The sequence below is a fragment of the Phoxinus phoxinus genome (genome assembly GCF_949152265.1).
Source record: "Phoxinus phoxinus genome assembly, chromosome: 18".
NCBI lineage: Eukaryota > Metazoa > Chordata > Actinopteri > Cypriniformes > Leuciscidae > Phoxinus > Phoxinus phoxinus.
Window position 1 is genome coordinate 14,889,759 of NC_136893.1, and position 26,903 is coordinate 14,916,661.

At 37.8% G+C, this 26,903-nt stretch overlaps 1 protein-coding gene across 2 annotated transcripts; it reads left to right on the forward strand.

Annotated features, from left to right (window-relative positions):
• Positions 1–981: 981 nt before the first annotated feature.
• spsb1 (splA/ryanodine receptor domain and SOCS box containing 1) lies at positions 982–25,853 on the forward strand. Of its 2 annotated transcripts, none has more exons than XM_079588156.1 (3): positions 982–1,831; positions 16,886–17,767; positions 24,291–25,853. In XM_079588156.1, exons 2-3 carry the CDS (start codon positions 17,074–17,076, stop codon positions 24,416–24,418), a joined length of 822 nt encoding a protein of 273 aa, XP_079444282.1. In that variant the 5' UTR covers positions 982–1,831; positions 16,886–17,073; the 3' UTR covers positions 24,419–25,853. The 2 variants fall into 2 exon arrangements, with proteins under 2 accessions (XP_079444282.1, XP_079444283.1); XM_079588157.1 differs by having other exon boundaries at positions 1,594–1,814.
• Positions 25,854–26,903: the final 1,050 nt, after the last annotated feature.

Below are 26,903 nucleotides of genomic sequence, written 5' to 3' on the forward strand. Positions count from 1 at the left end.
ACACATCCACTCCAGCCCAAAGCAGAACAGTTTTAGAGACACTAGCAACCACAGAGATGGGATCAGGAGGAGTTATCCATTGTGTAAGGTCTATAGAGGAGTTATTACTGTGTCTCCAGACAGTTTGGGTTGCCAAGATGCCTCGTTGTCTGTTGAGTCATATAGAGAGGAGCCACATGAATCAGTGTCTTCAAGCATGGAGATGCAGTCATCACACAAAAGGGTGCAACAATGGCTGGAGTGCAGTCAGTCTGAAAGTGAATATGAAAGTGCAAATATTACTGTGATGGAAAACAAGTCTGTAACCATTCAAGATTGGAAATAGAAAATCACTACTCTGAATTTTAGAGGATATGCCCCCCTCACAGTATATGAATTAATGAAATAAACTCTCAGAAAATAACTACTAATTAAAAGGCAATATTTACCCATAGAAAAACAAAATATTTTTTTTTAATCCTTCATAAAGCACATTTTCTGTAACTACAAAAAGCAAACTGTATATAAATGGTGTTGTAATGATTCAGTTGAATTAATTTAAATTAATTATTTTAAAATAAATGTAACATGAAATTAAAAGTGTCTGTGCACAATATTTATATTACTCATATAAATTAAAATCACTAAAAAAGAATATTATGAAATGTATCAAATTTGAGAAGACAAATAAACCAAACAGACAATATTTTCTCTTAACAACTGAAAAGGGGATCCAAGTTGTAGAGAACCCAAGTGCAGTTTATTACAAACTAAACCAAACATGAAACAAAGCATGGCATGAACTAAAACAACATGAACAAGATATAAACATGGAAAAGACTCCAACAAAGGTTACAGTGAAACAATACTTGAGAAAGACACATTGCAAACATGAGGGCTTAAATACATACATACATACATACATACATGACCAATGACAAGGGACACCTGTGAACAATGAAACAATGACAACATGACACACCAGACAAGGGAACACATGGCAGGATCACATGACTAACAGGGAATCACATGACAGGACACAGAAACATGACATGAAACATAAACCAAAAACAAGACAAGACCAAAGCATGACAACTAGGCCAATATATTGAGCAACCAGAGTAGTATCCATTTTTTAAATTGTTAAATTTAATTAATTTAAAGATGTTCTCCATGTTTTATATATATAAATAATCAATCACACTGTTACCTTAAATATCTTTTTGTGGTGAAGGCCTAGCATGATAAGCGTCAGGTGATACTGGATCTTTATCAGAAAATACAATTAAGAAAACACGTACTAATAAAACCCTTAATTAAGAACATTACGAAACATATTAAATTTGAGAAAATAAACAAAAAAGAGGAAGTTGTTACAATGCATTAACATTTTTAATATATGGGCATTTTTATAACTTTTAGTGGAAATTTTGGTAATTTCCCCTCAAATAAAGCTATTTTGTTTGCTTTGCTAACTTCTACAAAGTGTGTAAAAAAGAAAGAGAGTACTAGCGCATAAATGTATATCTGTTATGCACACACAGAGTGATTATGCCATTATTATGTAGTTCACAATTAGCAGGGTTTATCAGGGGAAATGAGCTAAACAACAACAGCTCAGCTCAATTGGGAGGGACTTTCGTTCAGCAGGAGCAGCTGAGAGCTATTAGACCACGTGACTGGAGAGATGTTTCTGTCGCTGTAGCAGCCATCATTTCACCCAATACAAGCCTATGCTAAAAAGACAGAGAGGAGGCATAGTCATGGATTTGCACGGGAATACCGACTGAAAGGAACATACTCGCTCCACTCCTTCGCCTATGGTTTATTTGCCGGTGTGTATCCGTTGCAGGTAGGGTCTGAAATTGTTACGATTTAACACCTTTGTTTGTCTTTTGTCTTTGCTGTGTGTTCACATGCAAACACTCGCGTTTTTCCAAGCTTTTTAAAAGCAAACACCAGTCGACGTGCTCATTTAACAAGCCGAAGATATATAGCCTGAAATGTGATATAAACGTGCTAGCTTGTGGAACCTTTCCTAAGGCATCTGTGTAAATAATAAATTGGTAACGTTAGCTGTGCACTAAACTGCTTCCTGCGTTTGTAATGGGTATAAAATACATTTTTAAACCAACAAAGATGCCTCGTGGACCTAACGTTACGCTTAATAGTTTCTTACCCAAGATAAGTTTTGCAACAAGACATTTGTGTACGTTATCTGATTTTGTTCATTGGTTAACGTTACACTTAACCTTTCCTAAAGGCCAGGTAACGTTAGTCGCATTACCATTGACTAGTCAAGATCAATTCATTAATTAGTTTGTATTTACATGAAAATTGTGCTTAAACTGCAGCCGTTTATAGTTTTACTCCACGACCTTAAATGTGTTTGGCCTAGACAATGCTGGAGAGGCTTCACTTTCGGTTTAAGGTCTTAAAGACGTTAAGTTACCTAAGTTAGAGCACTAACGTTAGTGTGTAGAGCCATTTGTGTTAAGCTATCTGTACGTAACGTTAACTTATTTACTACTAAATTAAGAACAACGCTATCGTCTAGTTATCATTATTATACTAACTATATTAACAATCCAGCCCGTTTCTACAGTTTCTAATTATTTGTTTTGGTGTTCAGGGTGCTAATATTTGGTAATAGTAGCTAGCACGGGAGTTTGTATAATTCTATCGACTTTTTTCCTACCTGGGGGAAAGCGCGTTTTTGAAGTCAAGTTGGGTTTGTGTGTGTTTTTTATTTTTTTAAGTCATTGTATTCTTTCGTGAATGGGCGCAGAATTGCGTGTATTTACCTGCAGCAGGGAGTGGGCCTTTTGAAAGTGAGCGTTTTCACTCGCGCCAACTCCGCCAAGATCATCTCGCCAAGGAGCGGGAAACTTAAAAACCCGGAGTGGAACTAAGGTGATTAGAGCGCTTTGAGGGGAAAGAGGAAATCTCTTGTTCTCCGCTCCAGTCATATTTCATTCCAAACCGGCCTTTGATCTGTTTTGCTTGGTGACAAAAAGGTGCTGGAAGTTTTTGACTACTAAAGCATGAAAATGCCATGTTTGCAGATATGTTGGAAACCTGCTGAGTTCACATACTCCTTTCTTTGCTACAGCCAGTTAATTTATTTTGAAATGTGCATTTACGTGTCGGATTCGGAATTTATTTTTGCACATTGCTAATTTACCCAATTATATTTAAACACTTAAATGTAAGTGGTTGCCAGTCAGCGAACAAACTTGGTCAGAGATTCACAGCTTCTACACAACCTAAAAATCTCTATGAACGGGAGAATATTAAAACGTGTTATTAACTCATCATAAATCAACTTGCCTAAGTGTCCTCTCTGTTGAGTCAGAGGAGAAGGGAGTGGGGGAAAACATTCCAATATTTCGAATTTGGACTGCAGTACCCATTTCAACCGCCAGCTTTCAATTACACACTGCACCTTTAATGCTTTGGCTTCTTTTGAAACTATTTTCATTGACAGACAAAATGAACTAGCTGGTTATTTTTATATACATCTCTTTTTTTTTTGTCTAAATGTAAACTGCTAAATTTAACATTGCTTTTTTTAACATTACAGCAATAAGCGATCACACTCATGTTGTATATTTAAAGATATAGCAGAACTAACAACGATGTACTAAAAACAGAAACGTTTATCCTTTACATTTTTTTGCATACAGATGGCAAACGTTGTCAAAACAATCCCCGTTCACGCGCAGCAGTGAAAATTATATTTAAAAAAAGCTGGATTATGCATGCCAGGCCAGTAGGTGGTGATGTCATTTTGTTAAAAAACGCTACCTACCTATAATACGCATGATGTCACGGTTTGCATATCCACCTTATTTTTCAACGCGCAAGTAAGGTGCTTTCTGTGAATGTGCGAGACTTGATTTATTATGCTGTAGGGAAATGCAAGAAGAACATATTAGAGTGCAGTAAACTGTAAAACTTTTTGCGCTACAAATCTTGTTTATAATTAAGACAATACATTAATATAATATGGTAAGAAAAATACCAGTTTGCAATATCTATCAATCCACACAATAAGGTGTTTTGTACAGCTAAAAATAACTGGAAGCAAATGACCCTGGAAGCCAGACATGTTAAAATTAGAGGTCGACCGATTCATCGGTTTTGCCGAATTAATCGGCACCGATTGTTGACTGGTGGAACTATCGTTATCGGCAAAAATATATACCGATAGTTTTTCCTGGTTGCGTCCATTGCTGGAGCGGCTGAGAAGCGCGCGCTGTCATTCATTACACAGTGTAAGAGCTGAGAAGGGTCTGCTGGCATGATGCAGTACAAGAGCGGCCTCTAGAGGTGTAATAAAAACTCGTGCCTCGTGTTGTTTATTTCGACACGTGATTCTGCGTGCTGCACTGAGAGCACATGCTGCGCGGAGAGCGCTGACATCAGACGCGCGTTTAAAGCACCGACAGCTCAAATGTATGTATACAGTACATTGTCATATCATTATAAAGTGATACATTTGTTGACTAAATGCTGCATTAGTAGAGAAAGAACAGCACAACAGTATGTATGTTTGTTTGCCTTCGAGGCTGAGAGGACGCTAGTAACAGTAGTACCTCAAGCGGTTAAAACACTGACAAACATAAATGTAAGTCCGACCCGAATGTTTAATGTCACAATTGTTACCTCTATATTTGCATTAGTTCATATCCAGCTGGTCACTTTTATGCATTAAATATGCAGAGAAGTTGCATATTTAAAGCTAGAGACGTAAGCAAACTGATATGTTCATACAGCCGACAGAAACATAAACGAATCAGAAAAGCATTCGATTTCGGTTATTTTATTTTTTTTTCATCTTCACTTTAATACAAATTTTGTTACTTTTTTATTAATTAATTGGCTTGAAAAGAACAGTTAAATAGTTAAATTTTGAATGTAACTGGTTTTATTTGTTATTTAGAGTATTACTTTTTGTTTCAGTTTGAATGAATGTCTTTTATTGACTTAAATATTTATTCACATTTATATATTTATTTCATTTAGCATGTTTTCATGGTTCAATACAGTTTTTTTAATTTTTATAATAAAGTTCAGCACTGTTTTACTTGGAGTGTTATGTTTGTTTTTATCCAGTATCAATTTTAAAAACTATCGGTTCATTAATCGGTTATCGGCAAGTATGGCCCAACCTAGCTATCGTTATCGGCAAAATCCACTATCGGTCGACCTCTAGTTAAAATTACAAATGGCCATGCCTGCTCTTACCTGAAAAATAAGGTGGATAGACTGAACACGTGCATGCGCATGACATCACCGTTTTCACAAATTCATGTTTTTTGTAGTTTACACAGAGATGATAATGGTATGTTTGGTATCAAAACTTGCACTTTGAACCCATTTTCAAAAGTTTGTTTTCAGGCCTCGAAATGGCATTGTCGTGTAAATGAATGGCCAAAATGCATTTTTTTCAGTTTAGTTGAAAGTGGTGTCATGTAAACTGCCCCTAAATCTTATTTTCAGCCAGTGTCTTTGTATTTAAATTCACTGTTATTAGAAATCTGAAGTTGCCACAGTTTTATTGTTGTAATTTGAACTTTAGTTTAGTAACTTAGTCTGAAACTGTGGTTCAAGGGGTTTCTCATCAATGAGTTCTGAGATGACCCGCAGAGAGACATCAGCTCAGTGTTTGATGTCCTATTTATTGTCAGATTACTGTGTGTGGTTGATGTTTTCAAGGCAGATTAATCTTTCCTTTGTGTTTGCAAGAACAGTAGGACTGATTTACTGTTAACTGTCTTTACTAAATGCCCCTGACTGAACACAGATGTTATGGGCCTGTATGACAGGTAACTCCTCTGACTCTCTGCTGTAGAGGACGAGGACGTCCTACTGAACTGACCTGGATTACAGCAATGCGAATTTTGTAATGTTGAACTGTGATTTGCTCATGTTCACCTTCCCCTTCACTAATGGTGCTTGTCTGGTCTGGGCTAACTTTAACATGGAATGGCCTAGATTTTTTTTTATTTGTTAAAAGAAAGTTCTTGTGTTTCTCAGGCACTTATCATGAACTCTTTGTGTGCGTCTATAGTGTGTTGTTGTCATGTTTCTTTTGGAAATTAAAAAGTTCTTGATTTTATAGGTTTCATGAAGAACCTTTCTAACTTAAAGGGTTAGTTCACCCAAAAATGAAAATAATGTCATTAATGACTCACCCTCATGTCGTTCTAAGCCCGTAAGACCTCCGTTCATCTTCGGAACAGTTTAAGATATTTTAGATTTAGTCCGAGAGCTTTCTGTCCCTCCATTGAAAATGTATATACGGTATACTGTCCATATCCAGAAAGGTAATAAAAAAAATCATCAAAGTAGTCCATTTGACATCAGTGGGTTAGTTAGAAGTTTTTGAAGCATCGAAAATACTTTTTGGTCCAAAAATAACACAAAATAAGACTTTATTCAGCATTGTATTCTCTCCCGGGTCTGTTGTCAATCCTTCAGTTACGCTGATGACGTGTTATCTGGTGCGCCCGAGCTTCATTTATAGACTGAGGGAAACGCACGCTGTAAAAGTGTCTCATCCGCGACATGCACATTTACGCACCATTAAAAAAATGATATCCACGCAAACAATGTAGAATAGCTTGAATATAGCGTGCATCTCCCTCAGACTGTAAACGAAGCTCGGGCGCACCAGATAACACGTCATCAGCGTCTTACGTCAGCAGCGTCACTGCGGAGTCGTGAACGCAGATTGACAACAGACCCGGGAGAGAATACAATGCTGAATAAAGTCTTATTTTGTGTTATTTTTGGACCAAAAAGTATTTTCGATGCTTCAAAAACTTCTAACTAACACCACTGATGTCACATGGACTACTGTGATGTTGTTTTTATTAAATTTCTGGACATATACCGTATATACATTTTTAATGGAGGGACAGAAAGCTCTCGGACTAAATCTAAAATATCTTAAACTGTGTTCCGAAGATGAACGGAGGTCTTACGGGCTTAGAACGACATGAGGGTGAGTCATTAATGACATTATTTTCATTTTTGGGTGAACTAACCCTTTAAAGGAACACTCCGACTTTTTGGGACTTTAGCCTATTCACCTTATCCCCCAGAGTTAGATAAGTCCATACACACCTTTTTCATCTCCGTGCGTGCTATAAGTCTGTTTGACGCACCCACCGCTAGCCTAGCTTAGCACAAAGACTGGATGTGAATGGTTGCAGCTAGCATACTAATCCAAATAAGTGACAAAATAACGCAAACATTTTCCTATTTACATGTTGTGATTTGTATAGTCACAGAGTGTACAAAAAACAAAGTCACATGAGACAGACATATTTTAACCGTATAAATACTGGGAACTATATTCTCTGAAGGCGAAGCACTGCTACTTGGGCGGAGTGATAACCGCAGCACCTGAGACGCGCCGTGGTGAGGAGCAGAGAGTTCGTTCATAGTTTGGGTAACAGAGTCAGCAATTTATAAATAGTAAAAGCGTAGTTTACAATCATGGATTTTCGCTGTATTGTAAAGAACTGTGACAATAAACAGGGGAGACCAGGTAATACCATGATGTTTCATAGAATTTCCAACTAAAAACGCTGACCGGATGAAGAAATGGCTACTTGCTCTGGATATTGATCAAAACACACCTAATGAGATTATCAAGGGACATTATGTTTGCTCGGTACATTTCACTGAGGACGACTATTTAAAAAAAATGGAATTTGCCACAAGGACCATGAAACGTGTGCTGAAGGATACAGCCATCCCATCGATCACATACAGGACAAAGTGGAGCGGCTGCGGTAAGTGTTCCGTTATATTTTTAAATGTTTAGCCTAACGTTACTGTAACAGTGCCATTAGCTAACTTAGATCTAATGTAACGTTAGTGACACTATTATATGAATAGGGTGGTAACTACTATTGCAGTTGTTTACGGGCTCCATGTATCCCCTGTAATGTTAGTATTGTTGCCTCAAACGCGCTCTGTCGTCCCAGTAACACTTGAGCGGAGCTAGAGTCACTCACGTATAGTCACGTTGGTTTTGTTGACAGAAGAAACAACGGCGCGTCTCAGGTGCTGCGGTTATCACTCCGCCCAAGTAGCAGTGCTTCGCCTTCAGAGAATATAGTTCCCAGTATTTATACGGTTAAAATATGTCTGTGTCTCATGTGACTTTGTTTTTTGTACACTCTGTGACTATACAAATCACAACATGTAAATAGGAAAATGTTTGTTTTATTTTGTCACTTATTTGGATTAGTATGCTAGCTGCAACCATTCACATCCAGTCTTTGTGCTAAGCTAGGCTAGCGGTGGGTGCGTCAAACAGACTTATAGCACGCACGGAGGTGAAAAAGGTATGTATGGACTTATCTAACTCTGGGGGATAAGGTGAATAGGCTAAAGTCCCAAAAAGTCGGAGTGTTCCTTTAAGTTAGTTACTATTACCTCAAAATCTTTTCTTATTTTAAAATGTAATTAATCATTTCAGCATCATTACTCCAGTCTTCAGTGTTGCATGATCCTTCAGAAATCATTCTGGTGTGCCTATTTGAAGGAACAAGAAACATTTTCGGCAATCAAAGTTGAAAACAGCCCCCCCCCCCTTTTTTTTTCTTCTTCAAGATTCTTTTAATAGAAATTTCAGAAGAACAGCATCAATTGAAATAGGAATCTTGTAAACAAATGTCCTGTACTGCACTTTATCAATTTAAAGTGTTTTTCTGAATAGAAGTATTAGGCTAGGCCTAATATAAAATAAAATTACACTTTAAACAAATTGCAATAGCTTCACTTTTGTTTAATCTATCGCTTGCAGCTCAGTCATTTTCCCCTGTGCTTATATATTTAGCAATATAGCATGTCAGTCATGAAGTAACAGGAAATGATCTCTTTCATTCAGGCATCAGTCAATGCTGTTGGTGCAGTCATAGACACGGATGTTGGGTCTTTAGATATTTTGTTGGACCTGATACCCTCAGAGTTGAATCGATTTCTGTGTCTGATGAGATTAAACCTTCAGTTACACAAGTCTGTACACGTCACTGGAACTGCCCTGATCTTTGTTGCATAAACTTCACTAATGCATGTCTCTTACTAGCCCATGTTCCCTGTAAACTTTCTCTTGGCACTTTTCCGTGCGGCGAGGATCACAGGTTTGGTTCAGCTGAATGAATTATTGTCTTGGTGTTAACTTGCAAGCCCTTCAGTTTGATTGTTTTGAGTTTGCATATTTATCTGTTTGTGTTTAACATGCTGCTTCTGAATGAATGTTTTGTTCAGAAAATTGATGATTGGCAGATTTATTTTCACTTCATTCAATGGTGACCGAGGCTGTTTGAATAGCTTTTGCTATTTTGTTGTTGCAAACTAAACCTCCCACTACTCTGATAAATGAAGATCATTGAGATTCTTAGTAAACTGTATGATCCGTTGTTCTATTGGCTTTGATACACCGAGCATTTAATTTGCTTGCGTAACTGCACTAATTTGGTAAATAACTAATTATGCTAACAATACAGCATGTCTTGACATGCAGCCCTTACTGTAAACCAAGAAATGCTGAGCTGTTGTAAATCTATTTTTAGTTTCATGTATCCATTCAGAATCAGATCTGTGATGAGCATGCATTGGAAAGTCATATTTGGCAGATAATGTAAATCATGAATGATTTAACATTTAATTTTGTGTGTGATGGTGCTACCACAGTTGGGATGCTCTTATCAATGTGGTGTGTCAGATTATTTTTCACTTCCTGGCTCAGTTTCATATACAGCATTTCCCTGTTCTTAGTCAAGTTGCAGGACAGGTTGTTGTGAAGAGCATCACCGCTTGCCTGTAATGTGAGTTTATCGAGTTGGATGGACGCCTTTAATTTGTATCCAAACTTTGACTGGTGTTATTCTGTGGAATGCAAAATACTATATTTTGTTTTTCAGCATTTCCTGTCCCTAAAATGCAAGTCAGCAGGTTCCAAAAAAACATTGGACTTTATGGACAACAAAAAATGCAGACTTTTTTTTATTTATTTATTTATTTTTATTTACTTCCCCTTTAAAGGGATAGTTCACATTAAAATGAATATTCTGTCATCATATACTCACCCTCCAGTTGTTTCAAACCTGTATGAATGTCTTTCTTCTGCTGAACACAAAGGCAGATATTTTGAAGAATGTCCTTAACCAAACAGTTATCTGGTCCCATTGACTTCCATAGTAGGAAAAAATACTATGGAAGTCAATGGGACCAGTTAACTGGTTACCAACATTCTTCAAAATATCTTCCTTTGTGTTCAGCAGAAGAAAGAAATTCATACAGGTTTGAAATGACTTGAGGGTGAGTATATGATGACGGAATTTTCATTTTAAAGTGAACTATCCCTTTAAGTTTGCGGTGTTCTTCTAAAAATATTGGGTCATATTTATGTAGTTTCATATTCAGTCTTTCAGTTTCAGTTAATGCTACTCATTATCAAAAGACTTGTTTTTTAGGTAGGGACCCTTAAAAACAACAGGCTTCCCCTACCACCGTCATGGCAGAGACTCGCCACCCAAATTTGGTCTCCACATGGGTGGCATGAGTGTTTTAGCAACGTTCAGAAGATATCTATCAGATTGCAGTTTGGTATATATATTTGTGAAGGGTGTTGTCATTTTCTGAAGCGGTTCAGCAGTATCATGATGGCACCTGCTGTCTCTGCCTAGAGCTGTTGATCTTGTCTAGTGGGTGAGCGCTGGTTAAGCGTGCTCCTGTTCTCTCATAACGGCTGTCAGCCCCAAAGAGCCCTGTTAAACGATTGAAAAATATGATTGCTTTAATCCAGGCTGAGTCTACGTTCATGAGGGGAGTGTCAATATAAAGACACCCTGATCTTTCAATACAAATCAGACCTTCATATTTCTCAAACTTATTCTCACTGTTGATCATGTTTTGTCTTGTTGGTTCAGTGACATTTTGTCATTCCACTTTTTTTTTATATAAAGTTGAGTACTTGATGTCAAAAGTGTCAGCAATTTAAAAACCCCTAATGTGTTTTTAGCAATATATATATTTTTTAAGTTAAAACTAACTCCTTTAGCTTATATGCAATTTAGCACAGAAGTTATAAAAGGTTAATGTTTTACACAGCTGAGTTTAGGCTGCTTACCTGTTGCCTCCAAATGGTGTAATAATACTATAAACGTGTTTAAATAATATACGTTTTTAAAAAACCAAATCAATGTTGGCTTTTATATTTTTGTGAATATAAATGTTATTGCCTTTAAAATAGTTGACAGGAAAGTGGTAGGAGAGAGAGGGTTAGTGGGTTTGGGACATGACCCAAATCGAACTCTAACCCAGGTCCCCATGAGCACAACAGCTTCTTGTGTGTCATGAACAATGTGTCTCTGCTCCAACATTGCTTGATATTTAAAACCAATTCTGTAACATTATTTCTGCAGTTGTAACTAGTTTATGCTGCCTTCCTGGGATGGTATATATGTACCACTTTGCAGTACAATTAACGTGTAAAAAAAGAAAGAAAAGTTTGTGAGGATAATTTAAGGATGTTTTTCATTTTTAAAGCCCTCAATGATTTATTTTCTCTGTTTAGAAGTCTTCACACTTCTTTAATCAAGCAGTGTTAAAGTGCCATTTGTCTGCCATTTTCACCCCGTCTGCCCACTGTCTGAATAGAGCATCTGTGTGACATTTGGGTTGACACCATGATTTGTCATCTACTTTCTCGTTCCTGCTTTGCCCCTCACTCACAGCTGCCTGCCAGATGCCTCAGTATCATGATTAAAACCTGTCGAAGATAATGTCCCCATTTCAGAGTAGCGTCCGTCATCTTGCAAATACATGCTGCAACTTTTTAGAAAAGAAATTACCCTGATGGTCGTGAGCTTGTCAACCAGAGGAGGTTTCGTTTGTATAGAAGCAAAATCTCCACTGGTTGACATGCTCACAATGCTGGGCATTGCTCAGGGTCATTGAGCAATCAACTGACAGAATTATACAGTTGCTGTGCTATTAAAACAACTGTTGTCTATCAGTTTGTAGAGCATGTTAGATTTATTTAAGTTGGAGGTGCATATTTGCATCCAAGTAGGTAGAAGGTTGGGAGGTAGACGTCTAGGGAAGCCCAGTTTTGCATAAGTATTAAATGTGGACAAGACAAAAGCCACCACTGTTCCCCAGGCCCAACAAATCCACCAGAACACCTATCACGCATTTCAATCAGCTCTACACAGAAGGGGTCAGCAAACCACCTGCAAAGTCCCTGCTCGTAAACCACATAAAAATTGCAACTAATCAAAAACAGTCAGGTTATCACCTGACATGCCAAGCAGTCAGGGTGGGAAATTAGCACCCACCACCCGCCGAGGGCGGGTACTTTTTCAAAGTGGCGGGTCACTTTGCCGTGTATACCAGCCACAGTGGCGGGTGGATTATAATAATGCTGCGTTCGCACCAAAAGCGAATACAGTTCGCAAAAATTCGCATCCACCGAGGGACCAGGACAGGACCACCAGACGCGCATAAACGCGTCTTTACATTGACTTAACATTGAATGTATTAAGTAGTAACCAATAAACACATGCTGCGAGTAATTTCATTGTACGGATTGGACAGCTTTTGTCAAAGAATGCGGTTGCTAAGTAACAATAATACACTTTTGTCGAGTAACTCTTTTGATTGGTTTTCAGCGCTGTGTCACGGCGCTGAAGAGACCGTTATACTGTATAACTTATACACATAGCTAAGCTGAGAATTAAAATAAAATAAAAAGTGTATATATATATATATATAGCTGAGCTGAGCTGGTGCAGAAGAAAGGGAAATTATTTTTAACCATGCGCGCGCTCTCTACACTGCTGAAGCACGGATTATCTGAAAACACAGACAAGCTGGAGTTCAGCGATCTTTATTTGAGATTTTTTACTTAAATTAAAGTGTCATTCAGTCGGTCTGTGTTCTGTCGCGAGCCGCTTGCGCTGTTTGTGCAACTAAATCTGCCATCAAAATGCAGGCTGATATCCAGCAGTGTTTTTAATGTTGATCATATATGAGCAAGAATGCAATGTTTCCCGAATATCCACACGATTTCAAATGTGACATTGATTTTATACAACAGTAAAAAAAAGGGTAACATTTAAGTGATGTACTGCATTTAAATCTGTGGCTTTGAACGAATCGTGAGATTCAATGAATGAATGACTCGATGACCGCCACCTACTGGCTTATTTTAATATAATATTTTTATTAAGATTAAAAACGTTTTTTAACATTGCATATTTATTGAACATTGTTTTATTTAAAGCATTATTTATTTTTAAAAGGTATTATAAAGGTTAAAAATTAAATGAAAAAATGTATTAAAGGGGGCGAATATTGTCCCTTAATGGAAAAGGTGTGACTGCAGTCTAAGTGGAAGAGAGGAACTTAGGAAAAGGGATTTGTAGAATTGCACAAGTGCTACTGCTAAAGAGTGCAATGTAAATAATTTATCATCATAAGCTTAATTGAATGGCCTAGAGAGAATAATTATGACATTTTCTGTCTAAAGACTACATATAAAATAGCTACCTAAAGTAACTGCAGTTTACTAAAAGTAATGACTAAAAGTTTGCATTCATAAGCATTTTCGTCTGAAGATGAAGACTAAGACTGAATCAAAAATGGTTGCCAAAATGAACACTGGCCTACACACACCAAGCGCACTACAACGCTGTTGCGTATGTATTAAATATGACTGATCATTTAAATAAAATGTTTTATTTAATTCAAGTAGCCTACATAGTAGCCACATAATTATTTTCCAGGGTTTAAAATGTATACAGATTTGACATTTTCCCCTCATACTTATGTTGGAATGGGTACGAAGTTGGCATTGAATTTCATTTGAAATGGTATTAAAAAGGTCTTAAAAAGCCTTGAATTTAAGCTGGAGGATCCTGGGGGTACCCTGAAATAAATAAAAAACGTATTGAAGCAATTTCTTTCTTGCAATTTGAATTCCGGAAAAAGTGGCTGGTAAAAAATATAAGTGGCTGGTAAAATTGGGCATCCACCAGCCACTGTGGCTGGTGGACAAAAAAGTTAATTTCCCACCCTGCAAGCAGTCTCTTGTAAAACACCATGTAAAGAGTGGAGACGATCAGGATGACATCACCTTTCCCTTGTGTATCATGCAATAATGCGATATCTCATTTAAAATTGTCACCGGGTTCTAACAGATCTGTAAAAGGCTGTTGTCTGTGTGTGTTGGTGCTTTGCCATGAAGCTTAATTGCTCCCTGCATAGAGAGTGTGCAAATTAACATGTTTCCTACTTTCTAAAGGTTGGACAGCCATTGAAGACTGTATTGTTTGGCATTCACAAACTTGCCACCCACTTCTTGGTGTTCCTCTGCCTTGGGTAGGCCAGCGGCGGAGAGGCGTGACCCGTTTAAAAGGTTGTTTACTTGTGTCAGAGAAAGGGCTAAGATGTTCCTAAATGAACTCTTGTCTACAATTCAATTACCCTTGGGGCCCTTCAGCAGCTTATTATGAAATGCAGTTTTCAAGAAGCAGTTTCGCTCATTTATGCACTGTACGGAAAGAACATGTGACTTGACTTATGTTAAATTTTTTTGGAAATAACAGCCATAAAGCTTTTGCGCTGTTTTTTTTTTTCTAGTAGACTGCCCTAATTGTTGAATATTAACAGTGATGTAATTTAGGAGGGCAGGAATTGCGTTAGAAACCAGGGCATCGGGTGGGGATTTCACACATGGCACTGGTATGTCTAGTCTCTAAGCATGTCTAATGAATTTTCTCTCTTTTTTTTTTCTCTTTTGCCACTGACCTTGTCTGGTGGAATATTTGCTGTCCTGAATTTGCGGTTTTCACTGAAAACATTTCGGCTCTGTATTATATATTCTTGAAGTCAGACTTTTTATTGCTCTTCCTGTTATCTTCAGACCAGACAAGCAAGCTTAAGAGGAAATAGCCTGTCTTTCTTTATTTTATCCCTTATTTTTAAAGGGCATTGTGTGAAGCAGTCAAGAGTGGGTTGGTTGCGGTAAAGCTAGATTTATTTTCTCCTATGCGCATGTCATGTGTGATATAATGGGACTCTGAAAAGTGCCTTGGACCAATAAACCATATAGTAACACGCACAAGTGAGGCATTGAGCATGCAACTGACAGAATGATACAGTTACTGTGCTATTAACAGTCCACTCTTGTGTGAGTTTGTAGAGGAAAGTAGATTTATTTTGCATGTTTGTCAAACGTGTGCTTAATCAAGGGTGTTTCTCATTAAAATCGTACTAAATATGAAACAAGTTCAATAGTTTTATTACAAAACTGCTTGTCTAACATGCATGATGCACACATTTCACGGTCTGTTTTGTGTAATAGCAGTTTAACAAACCTAGTAATTCAATTGTGTAAATCACAATGATAACAAAATATAACAAAAATTGCCAGTTGTCTGTTGATTCAGAATTGGAGTCACCTGAAGTCCTGGCTGGGCTTTTGCATGTGTTGGGTCATCCGAAATCTTTGTAAGAGGATTGATCCAAACTAGAGCTGGTGTGATCTAGTAGAAAACAGAAAAGAAAATGGAAAATAATTGGTGTAGCTGCTGTTCATAACATTTAAGGCAAAAGGCAAACATTTGCATTAATATGATATAACTGCTGTACAAGTTACTGGTATACAAGGTTAAGAGATGTATTATGTAAATGCATGACTAAAGAGTTTTTAATCTAGAATGAATAACGGGAGAGTGAGTCTGTGCCCCGAAAATGATCAGGAAGGCTATTCCAGAGTCTAGGAGACAAATGTGAGACTCCCTCTCCCTCCTTTAGTGAACTTGGATATCCTAGGTCCTACCAAAAGTCATGAGTTTTATGACTTTATAGAGCAGGCGTCACCAAACTCGGTCCTGGAGGGCCGCTGTCCTGCAGAGTTTAGCGCCAATCCCAATTAAACACCTAAACCAGCTAGTCAAGGTCTCACTAGGCATACTAGAAACTTTCAGGCAGGTGTGTTGGACCTGGTTGGAGCTAAACTCTGCAGGACAGTGGCTCTTCAGGACCGAGTTTGGTGACCCTTGTTATAGAGCATGATGGATTGTAGGACGATAGAAGATCGGTTAAATACACAGGAGCTGAACCATTTAGGGCCGTAAAGGTCAGTAGCAATACTTTGTAATCGATACAGAACTTGGCCTAATGGGTAACCAGTGTAGAAATTATAAAATTGGGGTTACACGTCCATGTTTTCTTGACCAGTTAAGAACTCTTTGGACAAACTGTAGCTTGTTCAAAGATACAGGACAACTACCTAGTAATGCATTAACCCAGTATAGATTTCAGAGGTCTTGAATGCATGAATAGCTTTTCTGCATCAGAAACTGATAGCATGTTCTGTAGCTTATCAACGTTTCTAAGGTAGAAAGCTTTTTTTTTTTTTTTTTTACCTATGAAAGACAAGTTGCTATAACTATATTACTTGTTTAACTATGATTAAATGTAGAGGATGAAGTAACTACAGCCTTCTAGATGCAAATTGTATTCTTAAAGAGATTCTGTTTTTTTTTTTTTTTTTTTTTTTTTTTTTTTTTTTTTTTTTTGTTCCAATAAGTAATGCAGTCTTATCTGAATTTAATAAAGAAAATTACTGGTCATCCAATATTTTATCTTTAACACTGTCAGTTTGGATAATTTTACATTTGTTTTATCGGAGTAATATGTAGTTAATAAACAATAATTTATAACTGTAATTGTAAAAATAACATGATACTGTTGTTATTGTTGGTGGTTGTAGTTCTATTGTGATATGGGAAAACAGTCAACCGTAAAAAGGTTGATTTGTTGCAGTCATTTAACTGTGCCTTTTTTTTTTTTCTCCCTTTAATCTCCCCAGGTGAGCGTAACTAGCAGCTGCTTTGACCTGGTTTCCCAGCAACCACTGGCATAAAAACAGCGGCCTTGGCCTCCTTATTGGTGGAGGGGCATAGGTGAAGGAGTGGACCCTGACTGCCCTCTTTCTCTGTTATTTGCTTCATTTTGTGATAAGAGGGGGAGTAAAGTGCTATTAAGACCACCCAGAGCATGGGGCAGAAGGTTCCGGGAGGCATAAAGACTGTGGACATGCGGGACCCGGCGTTTCGGCCTCTCAAGCTAGAGCTGCAGGCCCTAGACTACACCAAGCCTTCCCGTCTGGATATGTTGTTAGACATGCCATCAGCCTTGCAGGATGTCCAAGTGCAGCACTCGTGGAACAATGATGACCGGTCACTTAACATCTTTGTTAAAGAGGACAATAAACTCATATTTCACCGGCACCCTGTAGCACAGAGTACAGATGCTATCCGGGGCCGAGTGGGATACACACGGGGACTGCATGTGTGGGAGATCAGCTGGGCCATGCGCCAGCGGGGAACCCATGCCGTTGTTGGTGTGGCGACGGGCGAAGCCCCGCTGCATTCTGTAGGATACACTGCACTTGTAGGAAACAATAGCGAGTCCTGGGGCTGGGACCTGGGACGAAACAAACTCTATCATGATGGCAAGAACCAGCCCAGTAGGACATATCCAGCTTTTCTTGAGCCTGATGAGACCTTTATCGTCCCAGACTCGTTTTTGGTAGTCCTGGACATGGACGAGGGGACTTTAAGTTTTATTGTTGACGGACAATATTTAGGGGTTGCTTTCAGAGGACTCAAAGGAAGGAAGCTATACCCTGTAGTGAGTGCTGTGTGGGGACACTGTGAAATCAGAATCCGGTACCTCAATGGACTTGATCGTAAGTATCACCCTTTCTGCTTGTTTGAATTTGCGTGTTATCTGTCTTTTTTTTTTTTAGGGTTGTTCCGATACTAGTATCGGAAATGCCGCAGATACCAATAAAAATTCTGGTATCGGCGAGTACATCTACCCGTGTACTGATCCGATACCATTTTATTTAACAATACCTAGTTATGCACGCTAGCTTTGCTTAACGTTGCAAATCGGAGATCAGTTCTTCTTCGCTGCTCTAAACAGTGGTTGCTTGTGGCAACACATGAAGTTGTGCTGTTGCCACAAGCAACCACTGTTTATAGCAGCGAAGAAGAAATGAAAAGCACGCTAGCAGTATGTCCGCTGTTTGGCAGTATTTCAGACTGGACCAACCAGCCAGTAAAACGGCTACATGTCTCATATGCCAATTTTGAGGGGTGGCACAAGTATTAGCAACTTCAACACAAGTAACTTGAAGCATTCGAAGACGCATTACCCCGCAGAACACGCTGGTTACACAAAAGTAAGGGCAGAGAAGGATGAGCCGCGCCAGAATCAACAATCTCTGGAAGCTTCATTCAAACAAAAGTTTTTTTTTGTTGTTTTTTTTATAAAAAAAAATCCATAACAGGACCAATGCAGCGCAAGCTGATCTTGATCAAGCAACACTGTTACTACACAACGCTAAGAGATCCAGTAAAGAAAGCATTTGAATTCACCACTGAAGTAATAACATCGCTGTGAGATCTAGTGAGAAGCATTCACATTTCTCAGTTTTTAATGGATCAAACAGCGCTAACGTGGAAACCAGAAAGAAACCTTGTGTTCAAGTAACGTTACGTCGGTTTTATTTTGACATTATTAATAAAATAACTGCCCTCAAATGTTAATCTGAAATAAAATAAACCTTTGTTTATAACTACTACAATATTAGTTATATTAGTTATATTATTCATATATATATATTTTTTTTTAGATTCCTAGATTTATTTGTTGCACTTTTTTATACAGTTATATTGTAAAACTAAAATACCTTTTTCAGTTTACGTTATTAGATGTGTGGCTGCATTTGAAGTTCTTTTTCACTTAAGAAAAATAAATAATATATTGCTGTGAAATGCATGTCAGATAATAAAAATACTCTAGTTCACTATGTATTTGTTCATGTTTTAAGGGATAAGTCTGAAGCACACCATAAAATAATTCTATCAATTCATACAGGGTCAGTATGAATTGCAGCTGTATAGATACACACCCTGGTATCGGATCAGTACTCGTATCGCCCAAGTCCAGGTATCAGAATTGGGAAGGGTAAAAGGGTATCGGAACATCTCTAGTTTTTTTCATGGCTCCTCCAATCGTCTCTTGAATTACAAGGTTGACTCTGTGGGTTGTTAATAGAGGTCGACCGATAGTGGATTTTACCGATAACGATAGCTAGGTTGGGCCATACTTGCCGATAACCGATTAATGAACCGATAGTTTTTAAAATTGATACTGGATAAAAACAAACATAACACTCCAAGTAAAACAGTGCTGAACTTTATTATATATATATATAAAAAAAAAAACTGTATTGAACCATGAAAACATGCTAAATGAAATAAATATATAAATGTGAATAAATATTTAAGTCAATAAAAGACATTCATTCAAACTGAAACAAAAAGTAATACTCTAAATAACAAATAAAACCAATTACATTCAAAATGTAACTATTTAACTGTTCTTTTCAAGCCAACTTAATTAATAAAAAAGTAACAAAATTTGTATTAAAATGTGAAGATGAAAAAAAAAAAACGAAATCGAATGCTTTTCTGATTCGTAATGTTTCTGTCGGCTGTATGAACATCAGTTTGCTTACGTCTCTAGATTTAAATATGCAACTTCTCTGCATATTTAATGCATAAAAGTGACCAGCTGGATATGAACTAATGCAAATAGAGGTAACAATTGTGACATTAAACATTCGGGTCGGACTTACGTTTATGTTTGTCAGTGTTTTAACCGCTTGAGGTACTACTAATGTTAGCGTCCTCTCAGCCTCGAAGGCAAACAAACATATGTTGTGCTGTTCTTTCTCTACTAATGCAGCATTTAGTCAACAAATTAATCACTTTATAATATGACAAAATGTACTGTACATACATTTGAGCTGTCGGTGCTTTAAACGCGCATCTGATGTCAGCGCTCTCCCGCAGCATGTGCTCTCAGTGCAGCACGCAGAATCACGTGTCGAAATAAACAACACGAGGCACGAGTTTTTATTACACCTCTAGAGGCCGCTCTTGTACTGCATCATGCCAGCAGACCCATCTCAGCTCTTACACTGTGTAATGAATGACAGCGCGCGCTTCTCAGCCGCTCCAGCAATGGACGCAACCAGGAAAAACTATCGGTATATATTTTTGCCGATAACGATAGTTCCACCAGTCAACAATCGGTGCCGATTAATCGGCAAAACCGATGAATCGGTCGACCTCTAGTTGTTAAACATTGAATGTGGCTGTAGCTTGTGTGCCTATGGAAGGATTTGTTTCTCATTAATTATATGAAGCCAGCTCAATTTACCTGATAAAAGCTATGTCCGAAATCGCCCCATATTGTCCGAAATCGCCCCATATACCCTTAAATAGGGCACAGCCATTTGTAGTGGTCTCAAACTATTAGGGGTGTAACAATACATCGATATGGATCGATGCATCGATCAAACATGCCACACGTAAATTATTGATATGAAGTACCTTAATTTTGGCACTCTCCACATCCTTACGTAACGAGTATTTCTGCCAAAGCGCACATTTTCATTTACTCAATATACTGTCTGCTGGTGTCTTTGTAACGTTACTCTCCTGAGCTGAAATGGACACCTGACAAGATTGACTGAACCCTAACACGTTTTGTCTCAAAAGCCAGTATTGTCCAATAGCCACTGTCATGGAGTTAATGTTTCAAAGCAGAAACCTCACAAAAAACAAGGGTGCTGCTTGTCGAACAACCCGATAAGTCCGTTTTAGCGAATCTGCGCGCAGTATTCAGGTCAGGTGACAAGACTGCTAGTCACTTGGAAAAGACGTGCTAGCTGAGAGGGCTTTCGTCCATACTGTCTATGCTTACGTCAAAGCTGACTAAAAGTGATCGAGGATGGATAATTTCAATGAACTTGATGAACCCGTTACCCGTCATATCATCTTCTGGGCTTAAAAGGAAAATAAAAGCTGAAACTTTTTCACGAAATCTTGCTGAAGCAGCACGTTACAGTGGTGAGGGAAAAGCTCCCTGTATTGCGTGTAACGTTAATCACAACAATACAGTTTGTCAGGCGTCTTATGTCCGTTTTTAGGAGATTAACATAGAAACATAGATTAACTGAGTCAGTGTTTTATTATATATCATGACAATTTGGGTTTTGTTTATATATCATAATTATTTGGGTTTTGTTTAACTCTGAAACATTAAACGTAGTTATCTGCTTTTGCAAAAAAAACGACTGTTGGAGTTATGTGCTTTTGCTAAAAACTAACTTTTGATATATATAAAAAAAACATAGGCCTACTTTGAATGAACTTTAAGTAACCTGTATTTGTTTGTTGTTGTTACTTTATCAATCAAACTGCAGCTGGGTTGTTTTGATTGTTATCTGTTGTAAATGTCCCAAATGGAAGAGTGTCTGCAATTTTCATGTTAGATTTTTTTTTTTGGTTGGATTCAAATTCAGTTAATAAAAATTTAACTGGTTGTGTAAACTTGCTACATAATATCTAAATATCGATATATCAATTGATCTAGCCCTGAATCGATTGTAATCGTATCACAGAATTTTGAAGTATCGGCAAATATCGCATTGCTGGCTGCGAGAAGCGATATATTGTATCGTGATGAACTGTCTGATTTACACCCCTAGAAACTATAGTGGATGTTATCGAGTGCACTCATTCAATCCCACAATCATCCATCCGTTTTTCAAACCGCGCTGGTCCAGCGTAATCTCATACAGATATAAATTCCTTTTTAATTTATTATTAAATTGTTTAATTGCGGTTTATACTTGCTTTCCATAGCAGAGTTAAAGATAAATCTTTTCATTACTACTACTGGAGATGCCAGTTTGCTAAATTTCATTTGATTATTAAACCGCAAGCACAAAAGCGGCAGCCCTTCCGGCGCACTGTTTCTGAATTCACTCTCTCGTTTTCATTCATTCCTTCAAGTGACTATATTAGTGGATTAATGTAGTGAATAGTGAATGAGGGTAAAGGGGGCGATTTCGAACAGCATATGACATCATTCATTATCTCGCACACTTCCTGGAAGCTAATCATTAAACTGGCCGCTCTGCTCTTTCATTATTATGTACTGTACGTCTTGAGCAGATTCCACTGCTGGAATCAGGAACATTTAAACAGACATTCTCCATTATAGAGAATCAAAACTGAGCTATTAAAACTAAACTATTATTAGTCTGATTATGGGAGAGACTTATACCTGTTTGACAGAAGTCTTATTCGCTTCTCAATGGCTAAAACATGTTCTGTTATAATTTGTTTTTATAGTGCGAGTAAATGTTGTAAATTGTTCTTTTAAATTCAGAAATTTCACATTTTTGACCATTAAAATGTTCTTCATATCAGCCAGCATGTTCTCTAGAACAGGGTTTCTTAAATTGATTGTTACTAGAGTGCTTGTGGAAAATTAGATAGTTTTCTCAATCTAATTTTATTTAAATTATGACATCCCATAGTTTTAATATTTTATTTAAAAAAAATGCATTTTGTGTGAACTTATTGTAAAAATGTAAGTGTTGTTGTTGTAGCTATTTATGGCAATATTGCTCTGAATCCGCTTTAGAGAGAAATCTGTCTTTGATTTTGCATCAGCCTTGTAGTCGTATTGCTTGACTACTGGTACATGGTTTTAATATCCTTTTTTTTTTTTTTTGCTTGGTTTCTTCTGAGAGTGGAAAAGGTCAAGGGTTTTGAAAATTACTCTCATTCAAATGAGAGCTTGCTAGCATGCAATGTCTTCCATCAAATTGTAGATTCTCGATTACATAACATTTCTGCTGTTTTTGCATGTAGTTTCTGCAAATCTGACTCATTTCCTCAACCCAGTATGCTGTAATGAGTCAGTTTTGGAGGGCATTCTTATGTTATTCTGTGGTCATATAATGAAAGGATGCAGGTGAGGGCCAGACTTACTCATGTCTGGGCTTCTCGGGAGTCGGGACAGCTGTAACCCGCCGTACACTCAGTGGAAGCAGTCTCCGGGCCACTAATGATGGCCTTTCCAAAGGAATACCTTTTATCACCTTGATGTTTTGCATGCCATTAGATGATGGAATGACTCTTATTAAACCTCTTTCCTGAGTGAGCCATGTGTAGCAACATCTAATGAAGGTCTGACTTTGGGAAGTATTGGTGCTGCCTTACTGCATCAGTTCAGGACACAGGTGTTCCCATTTTTGGCGAATTCTCCTCCCGTCTGTGTGTGAGAGAAGAGTAGCCAGGGTATTACTCAGCCTCTGACTCTAAGGGCTTGGCTTCCTTTTCTATCTGTCTTGTGTCAGTGCCTTTAATGCATTCTTCGTCATGCTTGTGGTCAACAGAGGTATAAATGTGCTATTATTTATCCCTTACATCACTCTGTTTGGTTTCCCCAGTGTCTCGTTTGCAAAAGTTTGCGTTTTATGAAGTAATCTCAACATCAGAGCAGGTGGTGCTGTGTGGAAACCATTCAGAAATTCAAAGTACTTGCTGGTGTTATATAGCTGTACTAAATGGGACCTGTGGGGAAACTTGTAATACTTGAAGCCAGGTGCACACTGTATGAATTTTTTTTTTCTTTGTTGGCCACAAAATCTTCTCTCTGTAATTGTAAAAGTTAAACCTAAGTTTTTACTATCTCAGCATCAGCTGATGAAATTGCTTTTGTCAGTTTTGTAAGCTAATAAATCCATACACAAATGGCACTTTGGCCATGTAGACTTAAAACAAAACCGAACACATCAATTAGTTAATTTTCCATGACTAGTGCATGCATCTAAGAATTTTTTTTTTATATTGTTTTAAAAATTATTTTATTTTGGAAAGCCATGAAAATTCCCACTACAACGTAATTTACACCACACCTGCAGCTACGGGTTTAAGCACTTTCAAAAATGCTTAATGTTACTCTTTTAGTTAACAAATAAAGAACGCAAAGATCTGTTGCATATTTGGGTTTCTTCAACCTTGGTCACTATCTCAAGGGGTGATTTTTATTATCATATTACCACATGCTCTCTACTAAGAATAAGCTTGTTTGCTCCTCATACGCCCAGCCACGACAGACTCCTGGCACTCCTAACATTTGTGCAAGGTTTTGTGCTTGTGCTGTACCATGTTTGTGTAAATGAGGATGTCAGAACATGAGTGATATAAAACACCCAGTCTGACACACAACCCCATCATAGTCTTACTGGGAAGGACAGCCTACGTCAGGATTTACAAGTTTACCAAGTATTTGAGTGATTGTTTCTAATGAATTTCTATCTCTCTCTCTGCCTGTAGCTGAACCTCTGCCATTAATGGACCTCTGTAGGCGCTCGGTACGGGTCGCGTTGGGGAGAGAACGACTGAGTGAAATCCATGGACTGCCCTTACCTGCCTCCCTTAAGAACTACTTGCTCTACCAATGATTACAGTAGTGCCTTTACAACCATTCAAGGCATAGCATCCACCTCTGTTTCTCTCTGGGATTAATCTTCACTCTGGCAAGCCTGTTTCATTACATCTTTGTTTTGGTTTCGGTGCCATTCTCGGTCACTGGGTATAGTACCTACAATATATATTTTTTTTTTTACAAATCAGACCAAGGGTGTCTCATGCTTGATGCTTTCAGGAACAAGTGTGGCAACGTCTCTTGCTTCTCATTTACTGAATATCCACCCGAATGCTTTCGCTGGAATCCTGTGGCAGATATGAAAACAAGAACCCTTCTCTCTAATCATGGCTTAGTGAAACTTCAGCTGTTTGTCAAGGCCTTTTCCTTTTATAATTTTTTACTCCATCCTTTTTTTTTTTTAAATGAGATGTTGGCACCTTTCTTGTATCATGTCATTAATTTGAGGGTCCATATAGTGACTCTTTGCAGGCAATGCAAAATACATTACCTTCTCAACACCTTTAGGCTTAACAACCAGCAAGTTTTTATGTTATATTGACATTTTTATGTTTTTCAATTGTCCTTCCCCTTGCGGTCAGTATAATAATGTAGCTGAGTCAACTTCCGATCTGTGGCCACGGTTATGAGGTCAGCAAGTTGATGACACACTTAAGGGAAGGCGATGTCTTCTCCTGCTCACTCTTGGCAGGTTAAAAATAGCCTGGTTTTAACTGTAAGTCTGACCGTCTGGCCTGGAAAGTCTTTGACGTCTGTGAGGGGGGAGTTGAGAGGCTAACATTCATGGAAACAAACACGGCTAGTGTGTTATGCTAGCTTTTTTAATCTCTCGACAAGTCCCTCACCTCTTAACACTGCAATATCTGAAGTGCCTGGCTCATGATACTGGTATATTAAGAGAAAGCCATGATTTAAAGTCATTTTTATATTAAATTAAAGATAGCATCACTGTGAAACTATGTAGCATACATTAATCAATAAGCGGTTGTATAGCTTGCTCTCTGTAATGGCCCCTAAAACCTGTGAACACCCTTCCCACAATTACTTTTTGACGGTTTTATTCTTGAGGAGTGTTTGTTTTTAACCTGTTGATGATTTGAGAAAAGCAGGGATTGAATAGTGACACTGCTGTGTGGTGCCTGGTCTATGACTTAATGGTAAAAGTGGCACAGGCAAATGTTGATGTTTCTTGCTGTTATTTTAAAGTCTTGATGCAGAGAAAGTATGATTGCCAATTATTGTCTTTTTTTTTTTTTCAGAGGTCTTCCCCACCCATTCTAGTCTTTTAGATGTGTAAATGTAGTTCCTGTTTGGCAGCCATTTTGCTAAGCATTAGGGGGATAGTTTGGTTCCCTGTTTTTAAACCCTTTCTGCCTGCAGACCACCATTCTCTTTGTATTCAGTGATGTAGATAATATTGGTAACTATCTAATAAAGTTTATTATAATTGACATCTCTTCTCTTTGTGGTTTTTTTAAACCCCATGAAAATGGTCTGTTCATTAGTTAATTTTCTGTTTGCTTGTATCTGTAACTTTTTTCTGTTTCCTATTGATGCGTATTAGTGGTATATAAAAAAAATTAATTCACATTCTGATTGTACCGCCATTTAATCATGATTTGCTAGTTGTGAATGGTATTAGGGTGGGATATTCTCAGAACATTTGATTGGATGTAAATATGTGCAGTGCAGGATGACTCTTAAAACATTTAAATATAGTTTTTCTCTTCTGAAAATGTTCAATGATAAAACTTGATCTGTCTGTCTTGCTCATAACGCAGCATAACATTTACAAATGGACAACATTATATAATGATAAAATTATATAATGAATGAGTACATGAAGCCATTTTCCAAACAGTGTTTTTGTCTTATCCTGAATCACTGTGGTACACCTAAAATAAGCGTTTATATTCTGACTATTTTAGACTTGTTTGGGTTATACCACTTCAGAGTAGCCCAGTACCTGTGACTTGTCATAGACTTAAACTGAGAAATAGCTCCGGCTACCATGTTCTTCCTCAAGACTCATGCAGTTCTGTTTATTAACCACTAGAGCGCCAAAAGTTACAGAATGCTGCTTTAAGTGCACTATTTACAAAAAATGCTCAAACACCAGAGGCTAGACTGAAATTTAATTTGATAGTAACAAACTCACAATACAAACAAGCTGCATCTTTTATTCCCCTGCTTGAAAGAGTTTCTCTTCAGTAACTCATTTTGTTGACGTCCGTAAGCGTTTTGTTCATTTCTCCCAATATAAACACTGGAAACTTTATCTGTAGACATAATTCTGAAGCAAGACGAGAACAAGGAAAATCTGTTCCAAGCAAGCGGCATCTCCTCTAGATGACGATCTTTAACCTAAAACAACTGTCAGAGTCGAGCCCAAGGTAAATGAGTTGCTGTGTGTAATGGGAGTGGATTTTCATATCAATGTTCCCAGTGTCATCCCGACTTCTCGGTTGCCATGGCAATGTGTTTGCATACACAGAGCACTG

What these genes read in the sequence shown, in the direction of transcription:
- spsb1 (XM_079588156.1), top strand. Translation starts at nt 17,074, where the DNA reads ATGGGGCAGAAGGTTCCGGGAGGCATAAAGACTGTGGACATGCGGGAC. An exon ending in GTACCTCAATGGACTTGATC is followed by an intron (nt 17,768 to 24,290) that starts GTAAGTATCACC and finishes CTCTGCCTGTAG; the next exon opens with CTGAACCTCTGCCATTAATG.